We start from the raw sequence: 19,244 nt of genomic DNA, 5'->3' as shown, positions 1-19,244 counted from the left end.
AACATAAATTCTGTTTTCTCCAACATAGGTGTGTCCGGTCCACGGCGTCATCCTTACTTGTGGGAACCAATACCAAAGCTTTAGGACACGGATGAAGGGAGGGAGCAAATCAGGTCACCTAAATGGAAGGCACCACGGCTTGCAAAACCTTTCTCCCAAAAATAGCCTCAGAAGAAGCAAAAGTATCAAACTTGTAAAATTTGGTAAAAGTGTGCAGTGAAGACCAAGTCGCTGCCCTACATATCTGATCAACAGAAGCCTCGTTCTTGAAGGCCCATGTGGAAGCCACAGCCCTAGTGGAATGAGCCGTGATTCTTTCGGGAGGCTGCCGTCCGGCAGTCTCGTAAGCCAATCTGATGATGCTTTTAATCCAAAAAGAGAGAGAGGTAGAAGTTGCTTTTTGACCTCTCCTTTTACCGGAATAAACAACAAACAAGGAAGATGTTTGTCTAAAATCCTTTGTAGCATCTAAATAGAATTTTAGAGCGCGAACAACATCCAGATTGTGCAACAAACGTTCCTTCTTTGACACTGGTTTCGGACACAGAGAAGGTACGATAATCTCCTGGTTAATGTTTTTGTTAGAAACAACTTTTGGAAGAAAACCAGGTTTAGTACGTAAAACCACCTTATCTGCATGGAACACCAGATAAGGAGGAGAACACTGCAGAGCAGATAACTCTGAAACTCTTCTAGCAGAAGAAATCGCAACTAAAAACAAAACTTTCCAAGATAATAACTTAATATCAACGGAATGTAGGGGTTCAAACGGAACCCCCTGAAGAACTGAAAGAACTAAGTTGAGACTCCAAGGAGTAGTCAAAGGTTTGTAAACAGGCTTAATTCTAACCAGAGCCTGAACAAAGGCTTGAACATCTGGCACAGCTGCCAGCTTTTTGTGAAGTAACACAGACAAGGCAGAAATCTGTCCCTTCAGGGAACTAGCAGATAATCCTTTTTCCAATCCTTCTTGAAGGAAGGATAGAATCTTAGGAATCTTAACCTTGTCCCAAGGGAATCCTTTAGATTCACACCAACAGATATATTTTTTCCAAATTTTGTGGTAAATCTTTCTAGTTACAGGCTTTCTGGCCTGAACAAGAGTATCGATAACAGAATCTGAGAACCCTCGCTTCGATAAGATCAAGCGTTCAATCTCCAAGCAGTCAGCTGGAGTGAAACCAGATTCGGATGTTCGAACGGACCCTGAACAAGAAGGTCTCGTCTCAAAGGTAGCTTCCAAGGTGGAGCCGATGACATATTCACCAGATCTGCATACCAAGTCCTGCGTGGCCACGCAGGAGCTATCAAGATCACCAACGCCCTCTCCTGATTGATCCTGGCTACCAGCCTGGGGATGAGAGGAAACGGCGGGAACACATAAGCTAGTTTGAAGGTCCAAGGTGCTACTAGTGCATCCACTAGAGCCGCCTTGGGATCCCTGGATCTGGACCCGTAGCAAGGAACTTTGAAGTTCTGACGAGAGGCCATCAGATCCATGTCTGGAATGCCCCACAGCTGAGTGACTTGGGCAAAGATTTCCGGATGGAGTTCCCACTCCCCCGGATGCAATGTCTGACGACTCAGAAAATCCGCTTCCCAATTTTCCACTCCTGGGATGTGGATAGCAGACAGGTGGCAGGAGTGAGACTCCGCCCATAGAATGATTTTGGTCACTTCTTCCATCGCTAGGGAACTCCTTGTTCCCCCCTGATGGTTGATGTACGCAACAGTTGTCATGTTGTCTGATTGAAACCGTATGAACTTGGCCCTCGCTAGCTGAGGCCAAGCCTTGAGAGCATTGAATATCGCTCTCAGTTCCAGAATATTTATCGGTAGAAGAGATTCTTCCCGAGACCAAAGACCCTGAGCTTTCAGGGATCCCCAGACCGCGCCCCAGCCCATCAGACTGGCGTCGGTCGTGACGATGACCCACTCCGGTCTGCGGAATGTCATCCCTTGTGACAGGTTGTCCAGGGACAGCCACCAACGGAGTGAGTCTCTGGTCCTCTGATTTACTTGTATCTTCGGAGACAAGTCTGTATAGTCCCCATTCCACTGACTGAGCATGCACAGTTGTAATGGTCTTAGATGAATGCGCGCAAAAGGAACTATGTCCATTGCCGCTACCATCAAACCGATCACTTCCATGCACTGCGCTATGGAAGGAAGAGGAACGGAATGAAGTATCCGACAAGAGTCTAGAAGTTTTGTTTTTCTGGCCTCTGTCAGAAAAATCCTCATTTCTAAGGAGTCTATTATTGTTCCCAAGAAGGGAACCCTTGTTGACGGAGATAGAGAACTCTTTTCCACGTTCACTTTCCATCCGTGAGATCTGAGAAAGGCCAGGACAATGTCCGTGTGAGCCTTTGCTTGAGGAAGGGACGACGCTTGAATCAGAATGTCGTCCAAGTAAGGTACTACAGCAATGCCCCTTGGTCTTAGCACAGCTAGAAGGGACCCTAGTACCTTTGTGAAAATCCTTGGAGCAGTGGCTAATCCGAAAGGAAGCGCCACGAACTGGTAATGCTTGTCCAGGAATGCGAACCTTAGGAACCGATGATGTTCCTTGTGGATAGGAATATGTAGATACGCATCCTTTAAATCCACCGTGGTCATGAATTGACCTTCCTGGATGGAAGGAAGAATAGTTCGAATGGTTTCTATCTTGAACGATGGAACCTTGAGAAACTTGTTTAAGATCTTGAGATCTAAGATTGGTCTGAACGTTCCCTCTTTTTTGGGAACTATGAACAGATTGGAGTAGAACCCCATCCCTTGTTCTCTTAATGGAACAGGATGAATCACTCCCATTTTTAACAGGTCTTCTACACAATGTAAGAATGCCTGTCTTTTTATGTGGTCTGAAGACAACTGAGACCTGTGGAACCTCCCCCTTGGGGGAAGCCCCTTGAATTCCAGAAGATAACCTTGGGAGACTATTTCTAGCGCCCAAGGATCCAGAACATCTCTTGCCCAAGCCTGAGCGAAGAGAGAGAGTCTGCCCCCCACCAGATCCGGTCCCGGATCGGGGGTCAACATTTCATGCTGTCTTGGTAGCAGTGGCAGGTTTCTTGGCCTGCTTTCCCTTGTTCCAGCCTTGCATTGGTCTCCAAGCTGGCTTGGCTTGAGAAGTATTACCCTCTTGCTTAGAGGACGTAGCACTTTGGGCTGGTCCGTTTCTACGAAAGGGACGAAAATTAGGTTTATTTTTTGCCTTGAAAGGCCGATCCTGAGGAAGGGCGTGGCCCTTACCCCCAGTGATATCAGAGATAATCTCTTTCAAGTCAGGGCCAAACAGCGTTTTCCCCTTGAAAGGAATGTTAAGTAGCTTGTTCTTGGAAGACGCATCAGCTGACCAAGATTTCAACCAAAGCGCTCTGCGCGCCACAATAGCAAACCCTGAATTCTTAGCCGCTAACCTAGCCAATTGCAAAGTGGCGTCTAGGGTGAAAGAATTAGCCAATTTGAGAGCATTGATTCTGTCCATAATCTCCTCATAAGGGGGAGAATCACTATCGACCGCCTTTATCAGCTCATCGAACCAGAAACATGCGGCTGTAGCTACAGGGACAATGCATGAAATAGGTTGTAGAAGGTAACCCTGCTGAACAAACATCTTTTTAAGTAAACCTTCTAATTTTTTATCCATAGGATCTTTAAAAGCACAACTATCCTCTATGGGTATAGTGGTGCGTTTGTTTAAAGTGGAAACCGCTCCCTCAACCTTGGGGACTGTCTGCCATAAGTCCTTTCTGGGGTCGACCATAGGAAACAATTTTTTAAATATGGGGGGAGGGACGAAAGGAATACCGGGCCTTTCCCTTTCTTTATTAACAATGTCCGCCACCCGCTTGGGTATAGGAAAAGCTTCTGGGAGTCCCGGGACCTCTAGGAACTTGTCCATTTTACATAGTTTCTCTGGGATGACCAACTTGTCACAATCATCCAGAGTGGATAATACCTCCTTGAGCAGAATGCGGAGATGTTCCAACTTAAATTTAAACGTAATCACATCAGGTTCAGCTTGTTGAGAAATGTTCCCTGAATCAGTAATTTCTCCCTCAGACAAAACCTCCCTGGCCCCATCAGACTGGGTTAGGGGCCCTTCAGAACCATTATTATCAGCGTCGTCATGCTCTTCAGTATCTAAAACAGAGCCGTCACGCTTACGCTGGTAAGTGTTCATTTTGGCTAAAATGTTTTTGACAGAATTATCCATTACAGCCGTTAATTGTTGCATAGTAAGGAGTATTGGCGCGCTAGATGTACTAGGGGCCTCCTGAGTGGGCAAGACTCGTGTAGACGAAGGAGGGAATGATGCAGTACCATGCTTACTCCCCTCACTTGAGGAATCATCTTGGGCATCATTGTCATTGTCACATAAATCACATTTATTTAAATGAATAGGAATTCTGGCTTCCCCACATTCAGAACACAGTCTATCTGGTAGTTCAGACATGTTAAACAGGCATAAACTTGATAACAAAGTACAAAAAACGTTTTAAAATAAAACCGTTACTGTCACTTTAAATTTTAAACTGAACACACTTTATTACTGCAATTGCGAAAAAACATGAAGGAATTGTTCAAAATTCACCAAATTTTCACCACAGTGTCTTAAAGCCTTAAAAGTATTGCACACCAAATTTGGAAGCTTTAACCCTTAAAATAACGGAACCGGAGCCGTTTTTAACTTTAACCCCTTTACAGTCCCTGGTATCTGCTTTGCTGAGACCCAACCAAGCCCAAAGGGGAATACGATACCAAAAGACGCCTTCAGAAAGTCTTTTCTAAGTATCAGAGCTCCTCTCACATGCGACTGCATGTCATGCCTCTCAAAAACAAGTGCGCAACACCGGCGCGAAAATGAGGCTCTGCCTATGATTTGGGAAAGCCCCTAAATAATAAGGAGTCTAAAACAGTGCCTGCCGATATTATTATATCAAAATACCCAGATAAAATGATTCCTCAAGGCTAAATATGTGTTAATAATGAATCGATTTAGCCCAGAAAAAGTCTACAGTCTTAATAAGCCCTTGTGAAGCCCTTATTTACGATCTTTATAAACATGGCTTACCGGATCCCATAGGGAAAATGACAGCTTCCAGCATTACATCGTCTTGTTAGAATGTGTCATACCTCAAGCAGCAAGAGACTGCTCACTGTTCCCCCAACTGAAGTTAATTGCTCTCAACAGTCCTGTGTGGAACAGCCATGGATTTTAGTGACGGTTGCTAAAATCATTTTCCTCATACAAACAGAAATCTTCATCTCTTTTCTGTTTCTGAGTAAATAGTACATACCAGCACTATTTTAAAATAACAAACTCTTGATTGAATAATAAAAACTACAGTTAAACACTAAAAAACTCTAAGCCATCTCCGTGGAGATGTTGCCTGTACAACGGCAAAGAGAATGACTGGGGTAGGCGGAGCCTAGGAGGGATCATGTGACCAGCTTTGCTGGGCTCTTTGCCATTTCCTGTTGGGGAAGAGAATATCCCACAAGTAAGGATGACGCCGTGGACCGGACACACCTATGTTGGAGAAATCAGCAGAGGTAATGGTATATATATAAGAGTATATCGTCGATCTGAAAACGGAGGTAAGAGATGAATCTCTACGACCGATAACAGAGAACCTATGAAATAGACCCCGTAGAAGGAGATCATTGCATTCAAATAGGCAATACTCTCCTCACATCCCTCTGACATTCACTGCACGCTGAGAGGAAAACCGGGCTCCAACCTGCTGCGGAGCGCATATCAACGTAGAATCTAGCACAAACTTACTTCACCACCTCCATAGGAGGCAAAGTTTGTAAAACTGAATTGTGGGTGTGGTGAGGGGTGTATTTATAGGCATTTTAAGGTTTGGGAAACTTTGCCCCTCCTGGTAGGAATGTATATCCCATACGTCACTAGCTCATGGACTCTTGCTAATTACATGAAAGAAATTACATTTGGATGCTTGAACGGACCTTGATTCAAAAGGTCCTGTCTCAGTGGCAGAGTCCATGGTGGCAGAGATGACATGTCCACCAGGTCTGCATACCAAGTCCTGCGTGGCCACGCAGGCGCTATCAAAATCACTGAAGCTCTCTCCTGTTTGATTCTGGCAATTGGATGCGGAAGAAGAGGGAATGGTGGAAACACATAAGCCAGGTTGAACGACCAGGGTATTGCTAGAGCATCTATCAGTACTGCCTGAGGATCCCTTGACCTGTACCCGTAACAAGGAAGTTTGGCGTTCTGACGAGACGCCATCAGATCCAATTCTGATGTGCCCCATAGCTGAACCAGTTGAGCAAACACCTCCGGATGGAGTTCCCACCCCCCCGGGTGAAAAGTCTGACGGCTTAGAAAATCCGCCTCCCAGTTCTCTACCCCTGGGATATAGATTGCTGATCGATGGCAAGAGTGAGTCTCTGCCCATCGTATTATTCTGGAAACTCTTTGTTCCTCCCTAATGATTAATATAAGCCACAGTCATGATGTCCAACTGAAATCTGATGAATCTGGCCGAAGCCAGCTGAGGCCACGCCTGAAGAGCATTGAATATCGCTCTCAGTTCTAGAATATTTATCGGGAGGAGAGCCTCCTGCTTAGAGCCGGCAAAGAGAATGACTGGGGGGGGTGGAGTTAAGGGGGGAGATATATAGACAGCTCTGCTGTGGGTGCTCTCTTTGCCACTTCCTGTAAAGAAGGATAATATCCCACAAGTAAGGATGAAACCGTGGACTCGGTACATCTTGCAAAAGAAAAAAAGTCTTTTCTCACGGTCTTCCAGTGCCTGCCAAACTGCCCATAAATTAACCCTTCCCTAGCTGGTTAATGTAAAGCACCCTGTTCAAGCAGCATTTAACGGCTGAAGTGCCAACATTTTTCTGCTTGTTCTTTTCCCTAGAAAAATATAAATGGCACTTACCTGAAAAACAGTCTGTACGGCAGCAGGACGGCTCACCTGGTTTGAGAGGATGTTATACCTCACATGGACCTGTGTAAAGAATCTGAATAAAACTACTCAGGCTTTCTGATTAGGGCAGAAACAACCTTGGGAAAACGCAGAGAGTATTGTACCTTATAAGTTCCCAATTGCTCAAAAGCTACCACTGCCCTACTGAAGAGACTGACGTGGACTAAGGCTACACCCCAGGAAAGATCAGAGTAAACCTAGGCTGCGTAATAATAAAATCTTGATTGAAGAAAACTTCTCATCAGACACCTAAACTTCACCTTCTCCTTGCACTGTAGGCAAAGAGAATGACTGGGGGTTCTGGGAAGGGAAGTGATACTTTACAGCTTTACTGTGGTGCTCTTTGCCGCCTCCTGCTGGCAAAGAGTGATATTCCCAACAGTAATTATTGATGATCCGTGGACTCACCGTGTCATTAGAAAGAAATGTTTGTATAAAAAAAAAATATATATTTTATCGCAATATTTTAATCAAATAAACTATTTTCTCACCCCCATATATAAAAAAATATGCATATACACATACAATACAATCTCGGCTCTAAGATTTTGAAGAAATTTGTTGAGCAATACTGTAAATGTATACTATATGAGGAAATAGCGCTCTACACAAAATTCTGCCTGAAATTAGTACAGCTTGGGCCACAAGAGACCCATAGGACATATTCATAAAAAAACCTCCCAAAAGATATTATGACAACTATACAAAGTTTGCAATGAAATAATAAACTGTAGCTGTAGATTACTGTTGAGACCGATGTTGATAAATACCTGTCTGCTGTCTTGATTGATACTTGAGCTTTTGTTATAGCAGATGCACATTCATCAATCTCCTTGTTGATTTTATCTAGTTTGTCTTGTTGAGACTTCAATTTGTGATTGTTAATGTCAACTATGAGGTTGTGCAGTCTCTTTACTTCTGCTTCAACTTTTCCAGATTTCTCTGCAATTTTTTCATATTCTAAAAAATAAATAAAATAAAAATGGAACAACCACCTTGTTTAGGGTTTCATAATTGTCTTCATGTTTTACATCACTATGCAAAGAGAATCTACTCACAAGATGGAAACATTGAATAAAACCAGCATGAAAAGAGCTCAATATTAAAGGGACATTATACACTAATTTTTTCTTTGCATAAATGTTATGTAGATGATCTATTTATATAGCACATCATTTTTTTATTTTTTTTTTAAATGTTTAATTTTGCTTATTTTTAAGTAACATTACTCTGATTTTCAGACTCCTAACCAAGCCCCAAAGTTTTAGGAGAATACCAACAGAAACCTAACTCCAGCTTGCTCCTGTTTGTGTAAAGAGTCTTTTCATATGCAAAAGAAAGGGGAGGGGGGACTATCTTATTTCCAACTTGCAGTGGGTGTTCCAGCTACCATTTCAACAGAGCTTCTAAGTTTTTAAACTGTTTTATACTGGATTTTTTTTTTATCAGAGTATCTGTGCATCTTATTCTTTATAGCAGTGTCTATTATATGCAGTTATATGAAAATTGGTGTATACTGTCCCTTTAATTCAATGTATAAACTAGGTTAAGTGCTACAGAGCTTGGAACGTTTATCTACAAAAAGATCTTACAATTTAAAAAAAAAAAAAATTATGCTTAACTGATCAATTTCTTTCCGGATATGGCGAGTCCACAGCGTCCTCAATTACTGTTGGGAATATCACTCCTGGCCAGCATTATGAGGAAAAGAGCACCACAGCCAAGCCGTTTAGTATCACTCCCCTTCCCACAAACCTCAGCCATTCGACCGAAGGTAAATGGAGAAAAGGGAGCAACACATGGTGTAGAGGTGCCTGAAATTTAGTTAAAAATAATAGTCTTGAAATAAAGGGTGAAGCCGTGGACTCGCCATATACAGAAATAAATACATTTATCAGGTAAGCATAAATTTTGTTTGAGCCCACGGCGTAATCAATTACTGGGAACCAATATCCAAGCTAGAGTACACAGAGGACTAGGGAGGGACAAGACAGGTAGACTTAAATATAAGGCACCACTGCTTGAAGAACCTCTCTACCAAAAAGAAGCCTAAGCCAAGGCAAAAGTATCAAATTTGGAAAAAGTATGCAGAGAAGACCAAGTTCCCGCCTTGCAAATCTGTTCCACAGAAGCTTAATTTTTTAAAGCCCAAGAAGATGAGACAGCCCTAGTAGAATGAGCTGTAATTCTCTCAGGAGGCTGCTACCCAGCAGTCTCATAGGCCAAATTAATTATACTTCTCAACCAGAGAGAAAGAGAAGTAGCAGTAGCTTTCTGAGCTTTAAGTTTCCCAGAGAAACAAACAAACATGGTAGAATACTGGCAAAAATCCTTAGTCGCCTGTAGGTAGAATTGTAGAGCACACACAACATCTAGGTTGTGCAACAAACGTTCCTTATGAGAAGGATTAGGACATAGAGAAGGAACAAAAATTTCATGATTAATATTTCTATCTGAAACCACATTAGGAAGAAATCCAAACTTAGAACTGCCTTATGTGCATGAAAGGTAAGGCGAATCACACTGCAAAGGCGATAGTTTGAGACTCAAAGCAGAATAAATAGCAATAAGAAACAAAACCTTCCAAGATAACTTAATATCTATGGAATGCATAAGCTCAAACGGCGCCTGCTGCAAAACTCTAAGAACAAGGTTAAGGCTCCAAAGAGGAGCAACGGACTTAAACACAGGCCTGATTCTGACCAAGGCCTGACAAAAAAGATAGCACATCTGACACATCTGCCAGATGCTTATGTAGCAAAATAGATAAGGCAGAAATCTGACCCTTCAGGCTACTGACAAACCCTTCTCCAGACCTTCCTGGAGAAAAGACAAAATCCTAGGAATCTTGATCCTACTCCAAGAGTAGTCCTTGGACTCACACCAATAAAGATATTTACGCCATATCTTATGGTAAATCTTCTTAGTAAATGGCTTGCAAGCCTGAATCATGGTCTCAATAACCGACTCAGAAAACCAATGTTTAGACAGAACTAAGCGTTCAATCTCCAAACAGTAAGCTTCAGAGAATCGAAATTTGGATGAAGGAAGGGACCCTGAAGTAGAAGGTCCTCCCTCAGAGGCAGTCTCCAAGGTGAGAGAGAGAGATTTCCACTAGGTATGCATACCAGATCCTGCGAGGCCACGCAGGGGCTATTAAAACCACTGACGCTCTCTCCTGTTTGATACAAGCAATGACTCGTGGAAGGAGAGTGAACAGAGGAAACAGGTATGCCAGCCTGAAATCCCAAGGGACCGCCAGAGCATCTATAAGAGCGGCCTGTGGATCCCTTGACCTCGAACTGCACCTCGGGAGCATGGCATTCTGCAGAGATGCCATCAGATCCAGCTCCGGCACCCCCCATCTGAGGGTCAAGCTGGAGTACACCTCTGGATGGAGCTCCCACTGCCCACGATGAAAGGTCGGTCTGCTCAGAAAAACCGCTCCTGGAATGTGGATGGCAGATAGACAGCAATTGTGAGCATCTGCCCACTGAATAAATCCGTGCCACCTCTCTTATGGCTAAGGAACTCTGAGTTCCTCCTTGGTGGTTGATGTAAGCCACTGAGGTTATGTTGTCCGACTGGAACCTGATAAACCGGGCTAAGGACAACTGAAGCCAAGCCATCAGAACATTGAAAATCCCTCTCAACTCCAAGATGCTTATGGGGAGAGCAGACTCCTCCCGAGTCCCTTCGCCTTTAATGAGTTCCAAACTGCTCCCCAAGCCCAGCAGGCTGGGGTCCGTGGTTACAATCACCTAGGAAGGTCTCTGAAAGCATGTTACCTGAGAGATGTTCCTGAAAAAGCCAAAACGGGAGAGTCTCTTATCGACTTATCTAGATCTATCCTCTGAGACCGATCCACACATAGTCCCCGTTCCATTGCCTGAGCATCCACTGATGGCTGAACACTACACTGTAGAGAGGCAAGAGGAAAGAATTTTGGCTTTTCTGAACTCCGTCAGAAATATTTTCATTGATAGGTAATCTATTATGGTCCCTAAGAAAACTACCCTTGTAGCTGGAACAAGGGAACTCTCTTCCAGATTCACTTTCCATCCTTGGGAACGTAGAAAAGACAACAAGATGTCTGTGTGAGATTTTGCTTGTTGAAAAGATTGTGCCTAAACCAGAATGTCGTCCAGATTGGGTGCCACTGCAATTCCCCGAAACCAAATCACTGTCAATAGAGACCCCAGAACCTTTGAGAAAGGTGGCTGTGGCAAGGACAAATGGAAGAGCCACAAACTGAAAGTATGTGTCCAGAAAGGAAAATCTCAGAAATTTGTGATGATCCCTGTGAATGGGAACATGAAGGTACGCATCCTTCAGGTCTATGGTCGTCATGAACTGACCTTCTTGCACTAAAGGAAGAATGGAACGTATAGTCTCCATATTGAAAGATGGTACTCTGAGAAACTTGTTTAGACACTTTAGGTTTAGAATAGGTCGGAAAGTTCCCTCTTTTTTGAGAACCACAAACAGATTAAAATAGAAACCTAGACCCTGTTCCTGTACTGGGACTGGAACAATCACTCCCAGGGAGGAAAGATCCTGTACACATTTCAGAAACGCGTCTTTTAATCTAGCCTGCAGATAATTTTGAGCAGTGGAACCTGCCCCTGGGAAAAAAGTCTTTAATTCTAATTTGTAACCTTGGGATACTATGTCCACAGCACAAGGATCTGGGACATCTCGCATCCATGCTTGAGAGAACTGAGAAAGTCTGCCCCCCACTTGATCCGAACCTTCATGCTGATTTTGATTCAGCTGTGGGTTTCTTTGACTGATTTCCCTTGTTCTAATTGGGGTTCCAAGAAGGCTTGGACTATTCCTGCTTGGAAGAGGAATAGGAAGACTTATCTTTGAAATTACAAAAGGAAAAAATGACTAACGTCCTTTCAGCCTATTCTTATCTTGCAGCAGAAAAACAAAATTTATGCTTACCTGATAAATTTATTTCTCTTGTGGTGTATCCAGTCCACGGATCATCCATTACTTGTGGGATATTCTCCTTCCCAACAGAAAGCTGCAAGAGGATCACCCAAAGCAGAGCTGTCTATATAGCTCCTCCCCCAACTGCCACTCCCAGTCATTCGACCGAAGACAAGCAAGAGAAAGGAGAAACTATAGGGTGCAGTGGTGACTAGTTTAAAAATAAAACACACCTGCCTTAAAATGACAGGGCGGGCCGTGGACTGGATACACCACAAGAGAAAGAAATTTATCAGGTAAGCATAAATTTTGTTTTCTCTTGTAAGGTGTATCCAGTCCACGGATCATCCATTACTTGTGGGATACCAATACCAAAGCTACAGGACACGGATGAAGGGAGGGACAAGGCAGGTGCTTAAACGGAAGGCACCACTGCCTGCAAGACCTTTCTCCCAAAAATAGCCTCCGAAGAAGCAAAAGTATCAAATTTATAGAATTTTGAAAAAGTATGAAGCGAAGACCAAGTCGCCGCCTTACAAATCTGTTCAACAGAAGCCTCATTTTTGAAAGCCCATGTGGAAGCTACCGCTCTAGTAGAATGAGCTGTAATCCTTTCAGGAGGCTGCTGGCCAGCAGTCTCATAAGCTAAGCGTATTATACTCCTTAGCCAAAAAGAAAGAGAAGTTGCCGAAGCCTTTTGGCCTCTCCTTTGTCCAGAGTAGAAAACAAACAATGCAGATGTTTGACGAAAATCTTTAGTAGCTTGTAAATAAAACTTGAAAGCACAAACCACGTCAAGATTCTGTAAAAGACGTTCCTTCTTTGAAGAAGGATTGGGACACAGTGACAGTACAACAATCTCCTGATTGATATATTTATTAGATACCACCTTAGGTAGAAAACCAGGTTTGGTACGTAACACTACCTTATCTGCATGAAAAATGCGATAAGGGGAATCACATTGTAAAGCAGATAACTTCCGAAACTCTTCGAGCCGAGGAGATAGCTACTAAAAACAGAACTTTCCAAGATAAGAGTTTAATATCTATGGAATGCAAAAGGTTCAAACGGAACCCCTTGAAGAACCTTAAGAACTAAATTTAAACTCCAAGGCGGAGCAACAGGTTTAAAAACAGGCTTGATTCTGACTAAAGCCTGACAAAACGCCTGCACGTGTGGAACCTCAGCCAGACGTTTGTGCAAAAGAATAGACAGAGCAGAAATCTGTCCCTTTAAGGAACTAGCTGACTAACCCTTCTCCAATCCTTCTTGGAGAAAAGATAATATCCTAGGAATCCTGACCTTACTCCATGAGTAACCCTTGGATTCACACCAATGAAGATATTTACACCATATCTTATGATAGATTTTCCTGGTGACAGGCGTTCGCGCCTGTATTAAGGTATCAATGACCGACTCGGAGAAACCACGCTTTGATAAAATCAAGCGTTCAATCTCCAAGCAGTCAGCCGCAGAGAAATTAGATTTGGATGGTTGAAAGGAGTAGAAGGTCCTGTCTCAGAGGCAGAGTCCATGGTGGAAAACATAATTTATGTAAGAACTTACCTGATAAATTCATTTCTTTCATATTAACAAGAGTCCATGAGCTAGTGACGTATGGGATATACATTCCTACCAGGAGGGGCAAAGTTTCCCAAACCTTAAAATGCCTATAAATACACCCCTCACCACACCCACAAATCAGTTTAACGAATAGCCAAGAAGTGGGGTGATAAGAAAAAGTGCGAAGCATATAAAATAAGGAATTGGAATAATTGTGCTTTATACAAAAAAATCATAACCACCACAAAAAAGGGTGGGCCTCATGGACTCTTGTTAATATGAAAGAAATGAATTTATCAGGTAAGTTCTTACATAAATTATGTTTTCTTTCATGTAATTAACAAGAGTCCATGAGCTAGTGACGTATGGGATAATGACTACCCAAGATGTGGATCTTTCCACACAAGAGTCACTAGAGAGGGAGGGATAAAATAAAGACAGCCAATTCCTGCTGAAAATAATCCACACCCAAAATAAAGTTTAACAAAAAACATAAGCAGAAGATTCAAACTGAAACCGCTGCCTGAAGAACTTTCCTACCAAAAACTGCTTCAGAAGAAGAAAATACATCAAAATGGTAGAATTTAGTAAAAGTATGCAAAGAAGACCAAGTTGCTGCTTTGCAGATCTGGTCAACCGAAGCTTCATTCCTAAACGCCCAGGAAGTAGATACTGACCTAGTAGAATGAGCTGTAATTCTTTGAGGCGGAGTTTTACCCGACTCAACATAGGCAAGATGAATTAAAGATTTCAACCAAGATGCCAAAGAAATGGCAGAAGCTTTCTGGCCTTTCCTAGAACCGGAAAAGATAACAAATAGACTAGAAGTCTTACGGAAAGATTTCGTAGCTTCAACATAATATTTCAAAGCTCTAACAACATCCAAAGAATGCAATGATTTCTCCTTAGAATTCTTAGGATTAGGACATAATGAAGGAACCACAATTTCTCTACTAATGTTGTTGGAATTCACAACTTTAGGTAAAAATTCAAAAGAAGTTCGCAACACCGCCTTATCCTGATGAAAAATCAGAAAAGGAGACTCACACGAAAGAGCAGATAATTCAGAAACTCTTCTAGCAGAAGAGATGGCCAAAAGGAACAAAACTTTCCAAGAAAGTAATTTAATGTCCAATGAATGCATAGGTTCAAACGGAGGAGCTTGAAGAGCTCCCAGAACCAAATTCAAACTCCAAGGAGGAGAAATTGACTTAATGACAGGTTTTATACGAACCAAAGCTTGTACAAAACAATGAATATCAGGAAGAATAGCAATCTTTCTGTGAAAAAGAACAGAAAGAGCAGAGATTTGTCCTTTCAAAGAACTTGCGGACAAACCCTTATCCAAACCATCCTGACGAAATTGTAAAATTCTCGGTATTCTAAAAGAATGCCAAGAAAAATGATGAGAAAGACACCATGAAATATAAATCTTCCAGACTCTATAATATATCTCTCGAGATACAGATTTACGAGCCTGTAACATAGTATTAATCACGGAGTCAGAGAAACCTCTATGACCAAGAATCAAGCGTTCAATCTCCATACCTTTAAATTTAAGGATTTCAGATCCGGATGGAAAAAAGGACCTTGTGACAGAAGGTCTGGTCTTAACGGAAGAGTCCATGGCTGGCAAGATGCCATCCGGACAAGATCCGCATACCAAAACCTGTGAGGCCATGCCGGAGCTATTAGCAGAACAAACGAGCATTCCCTCAGAATCTTGGAGATTACTCTTGGAAGAAGAACTAGAGGCGGAAAGATATAGGCAGGATGATACTTCAAGGAAGTGATAATGCATCCACTGCCTCCGCCTGAGGATCCCGGGATCTGGACAGATACTTCTTTCATAGCCAGAGGACTGTGAGTCCCTCCTTGATGATTGATGTATGCCACAGTTGTGACATTGTCTGTCTGAAAACAAATGAACGATTCTCTCTTCAGAAGAGGCCAAAACTGAAGAGCTCTGAAAATTGCACGGAGTTCCAAAATATTGATCGGTAATCTCACCTCCTGAGATTCCCAAACTCCTTGTGCCGTCAGAGATCCCCACACAGCTCCCCAACCTGTGAGACTTGCATCTGTTGAAATTACAGTCCAGGTCGGAAGAACAAAAGAAGCCCCCTGAATTAAACGATGGTGATTTGTCCACCACGTTAGAGAGAGTGTCGAACAATCGGTTTTAAAGATATTAATTGAGATATCTTCGTGTAATCCCTGCACCATTGGTTCAGCATACAGAGCTGAAGAGGTCGCATGTGAAAACGAGCAAAGGGGATCGCGTCCGATGCAGCAGTCATAAGACCTAGAATTTCCATGCATAAGGCTACCGAAGGGAATGATTGTGACTGAAGGTTTCGACAAGCTGTAATCAATTTTAGACGTCTCTTGTCTGTTAAAGACAGAGTCATGGACACTGAATCTATCTGGAAACCCAGAAAGGTTACCCTTGTTTGAGGAATCAAAGAACTTTTTGGTAAATTGATCCTCCAACCATGATCTTGAAGAAACAACACAAGTCGATTCGTATGAGACTCTGCTAAATGTAAAGACGGAGCAAGTACCAAGATATCGTCCAAATAAGGAAATACCACAATACCCTGTTCTCTGATTACAGACAGAAGAGCACCGAGAATCTTTGTGAAAATTCTTGGAGCTGTAGCAAGGCCAAACGGTAGAGCCACAAATTGGTAATGCTTGTCTAGAAAAGAGAATCTCAGGAACTGATAATGATCTGGATGAATCGGAATATGCAGATATGCATCCTGTAAATCTATTGTGGACATATAATTCCCTTGCTGAACAAAAGGCAATATAGTCCTTACAGTTACCATCTTGAACGTTGGTATCCTTACATAACGATTCAATAATTTTAGATCCAGAACTGGTCTGAAGGAATTCTCCTTCTTTGGTACAATGAAGAGATTTGAATAAAACCCCATCCCCTGTTCCGGAACTGGAACTGACATAATTACTCCAGCCAACTCTAGATCTGAAACACAATTCAGAAATGCTTGAGCTTTTACTGGATTTACTGGGACATGGGAAAGAAAAAATCTCTTTGCAGGAGGTCTCATCTTGAAACCAATTCTGTAAACTGATTTGTGGGTGTGGTGAGGGGTGTATTTATAGGCATTTTAAGGTTTGGGAAACTTTGCCCCTCCTGGTAGGAATGTATATCCCATACGTCACTAGCTCATGGACTCTTGTTAATTACATGAAAGAAAGGATGACATGTCCACCAGATCTGCATACCAATTTCCAATGCCATGGGATCCTGGACATCTCTTGCCCAAGCCTGGGCGAAGAGAGAAAGTCTGCCCCCTACAATATCCGTTACCGGATCGGGGGCTGATCTTTCATGCTGTGTTAAAGGCGGCAGCAGCAGGCTTCTTGGCCTGCTTACCTTTGTTCCAAGCCAGGTTAGGTCTCCAGACCGGCTTGGACTGGGCAAAATTTCCCTCTTGTTTTGTATTAGAGGAAGCTGATGCCACGCTCGTCTTAAAGTTTCGAAAGGCAGAAAATTAGTTTGTTTGGTCCTTAATTTGTTAGACCTATCCTGAGGAAGGGCATGACCTTTTCCTCCAGTAATATCAGAAATGATCTCCTTCAGTCCAGGCCCGAATAGGGTCTGCCCCTTGAAAGGAATGTTGAGAAGCTTAGACTTTGAAGTAACGTCAGCTGAGCGATAGCGCCCTACGCGCCTGAATAGCAAAACCTGAGTTCTTAGTCGTTAGTTTAGATAAATGAACAACGGCGTCAGAAACAAATGAATTGGCTAGCTTAAGCGCTTTAAGCTTGTCAAGTATATCATCCAATGGGGTTTCTACCTGTAAGGCCTCTTCCAGAGACTCAAACCAGAAGGCTGCAGCAGCAGTGACCGGGGCAATGCATGCAAGAGGCTGGAGAATAAAACCCTGTTGAATAAACAATTTCTTAAGGTAACCCTCTAACTTTTTATCCATTGGATCTAGGAAAGCACAACTGTCCTCGACGGGGATAGTTGTACGCTTAGCTAGGGTAGAAACTGCTCCCTCCACCTTAGGGACCGTTTGCCATAAGTCCAGTGTAGCGGCATCTATTGGAAACATTTTCTTAAAAACAGGAGGGGGAGAGAACGGTACACCTGGTCTATCCCATTCCTTAGTAATAATTTCTGAAAACCTCTTAGGTATTGGAAAAACATCAGTGTAAACAGGCACGGCATAGTATTTATCCAATCTACACAATTTCTCTGGCACTATAATGGTGTCACAGTCATCCAGAGTAGCTAAAACCTCCCTGAGCAACACACGGAGGTGTTCAAGCTTAAATTTAAATGTTGACTTATCAGAATCAGGTTGAAGCATCTTCCCTGAGTCAGAAAAATCACCCACAGATAGAAACTCTCCTGCCTCAGCTTCTGCATATTGTGAGGGGATATAAGACGCTACTAAAGCGTCAGAGTGCTCTGTATTTCTTCTAGCCACAGAGCTGTCTCACTTTCCTTGTAACCCTGGTAGTTTGGACAATACCGCTGTAAGGGTATGATCCATAACTGCCGCCATGTCTTGTAAATTAAACGTCATGGGCGCGCTAGATGTACTTGGCGCCTCTTGAGCAGACGTCCCTTGAGCGGGAGTCAAAGGTTCTGACACGTGGGGCGAGTTAGTCGGCATAATTTCCCCTTATCAGTTTCCTCTGGTGATAAATCTTTTAAACCCAGAATATGATCTTTATAACAAAGTAAAATCAGTACATTTGGTACACATTCTAAGAGGGGGTTCCACAATGGCTTCTAAACATAATGAACAAGGAGTTTCCTCTATGTCAGACATGTTTAAACAGACTAGCAATGAGACCAGCAAGCTTGGAAAACACTTTAATAAATGTAAACAAGCAAAAAATAAAAACGGTAATGTGCCTTTAAGAGAAACAAAAAATGTCAGAAATTGAAAAAACATAATTTATGCTTACCTGATAAATTTATTTCTCTTGTAGTGTATCCAGTCCACGGATCATCCATTACTTGTGGGATATTCTCCTTCCCAACAGGAAGTTGCAAGAGGATCACCCACAACAGAGCTGCTATATAGCTCCTCCCCTCACTGCCATATCCAGTCATTCGACTGAAACAAGCAGAGAAAAGGAGAAACCATAGGGTGCAGTGGTGACTGTAGTTTAATTAAAATTTAGACCTACCTGAAAAGGACAGGGCGGGCTGTGGACTGGATACACTACAAGAGAAATAAATTTATCAGGTAAGCATAAATTATGTTTTCTCTTGTTAAGTGTATCCAGTCCACGGATCATCCATTACTTGTGGGATACCAATACCAAAGCTAAAGTACACGGATGATGGGAGGGACAAGGCAGGAACTTAAACGGAAGGAACCACTGCCTGTAGAACCTCCCAAAAACAGCCTCCGAAGAAGCAAAAGTGTCAAATTTGTAAAATTTTGAAAAGGTGTGAAGCAAAGACCAAGTCGCAGACTTGCAAATCTGATCAACAGAGGCCTCATTTTTAAAGGCCCAGGTGGAAGCCACAGCTCTAGTAGAATGAGCTGTAATCCTTTCAGGGGGCTGCTGTCCAGCAGTCTCATAGGCTAAGCATATTATGCTCCGAAGCCAAAAGGAGAGAGAGAGGTTGTCTAAGCTTTTTGACCTCTCCTCTGTCCAGAGTAAACGACAAACAGGGCAGATGTTTGACGAAAATCTTTAGTAGCCTGTAAGTAAAACTTCAAGGCACGGACTACGTCCAGATTATGCAAAAGACGTTCCTTCTTT

General features: G+C 42.7%; 1 protein-coding gene across 1 annotated transcript in view; it reads right to left on the bottom strand.

The window, feature by feature from the left end:
- The window catches only part of SMC4 (structural maintenance of chromosomes 4), a 459,275-nt gene that overhangs the window by 170,487 nt on the left and 269,544 nt on the right, over positions 1 to 19,244 (bottom strand). Inside the window, exons 16-17 of the mRNA XM_053711800.1 lie at positions 7,748 to 7,937; positions 6,847 to 6,904 (exon numbers count right to left, since the gene is read on the bottom strand). Of these exons, the coding sequence (XP_053567775.1) occupies positions 6,847 to 6,904; positions 7,748 to 7,937 (248 nt within the window). The remainder of the gene's footprint in view (positions 1 to 6,846; positions 6,905 to 7,747; positions 7,938 to 19,244) is intronic.

Source organism: Bombina bombina, chromosome 4 (genome assembly GCF_027579735.1).
Source record: "Bombina bombina isolate aBomBom1 chromosome 4, aBomBom1.pri, whole genome shotgun sequence".
Taxonomy (NCBI): domain Eukaryota; kingdom Metazoa; phylum Chordata; class Amphibia; order Anura; family Bombinatoridae; genus Bombina; species Bombina bombina.
Note: the sequence above shows the minus strand (reverse complement) of the source record. Positions and strands in the feature narration are given on the sequence as shown.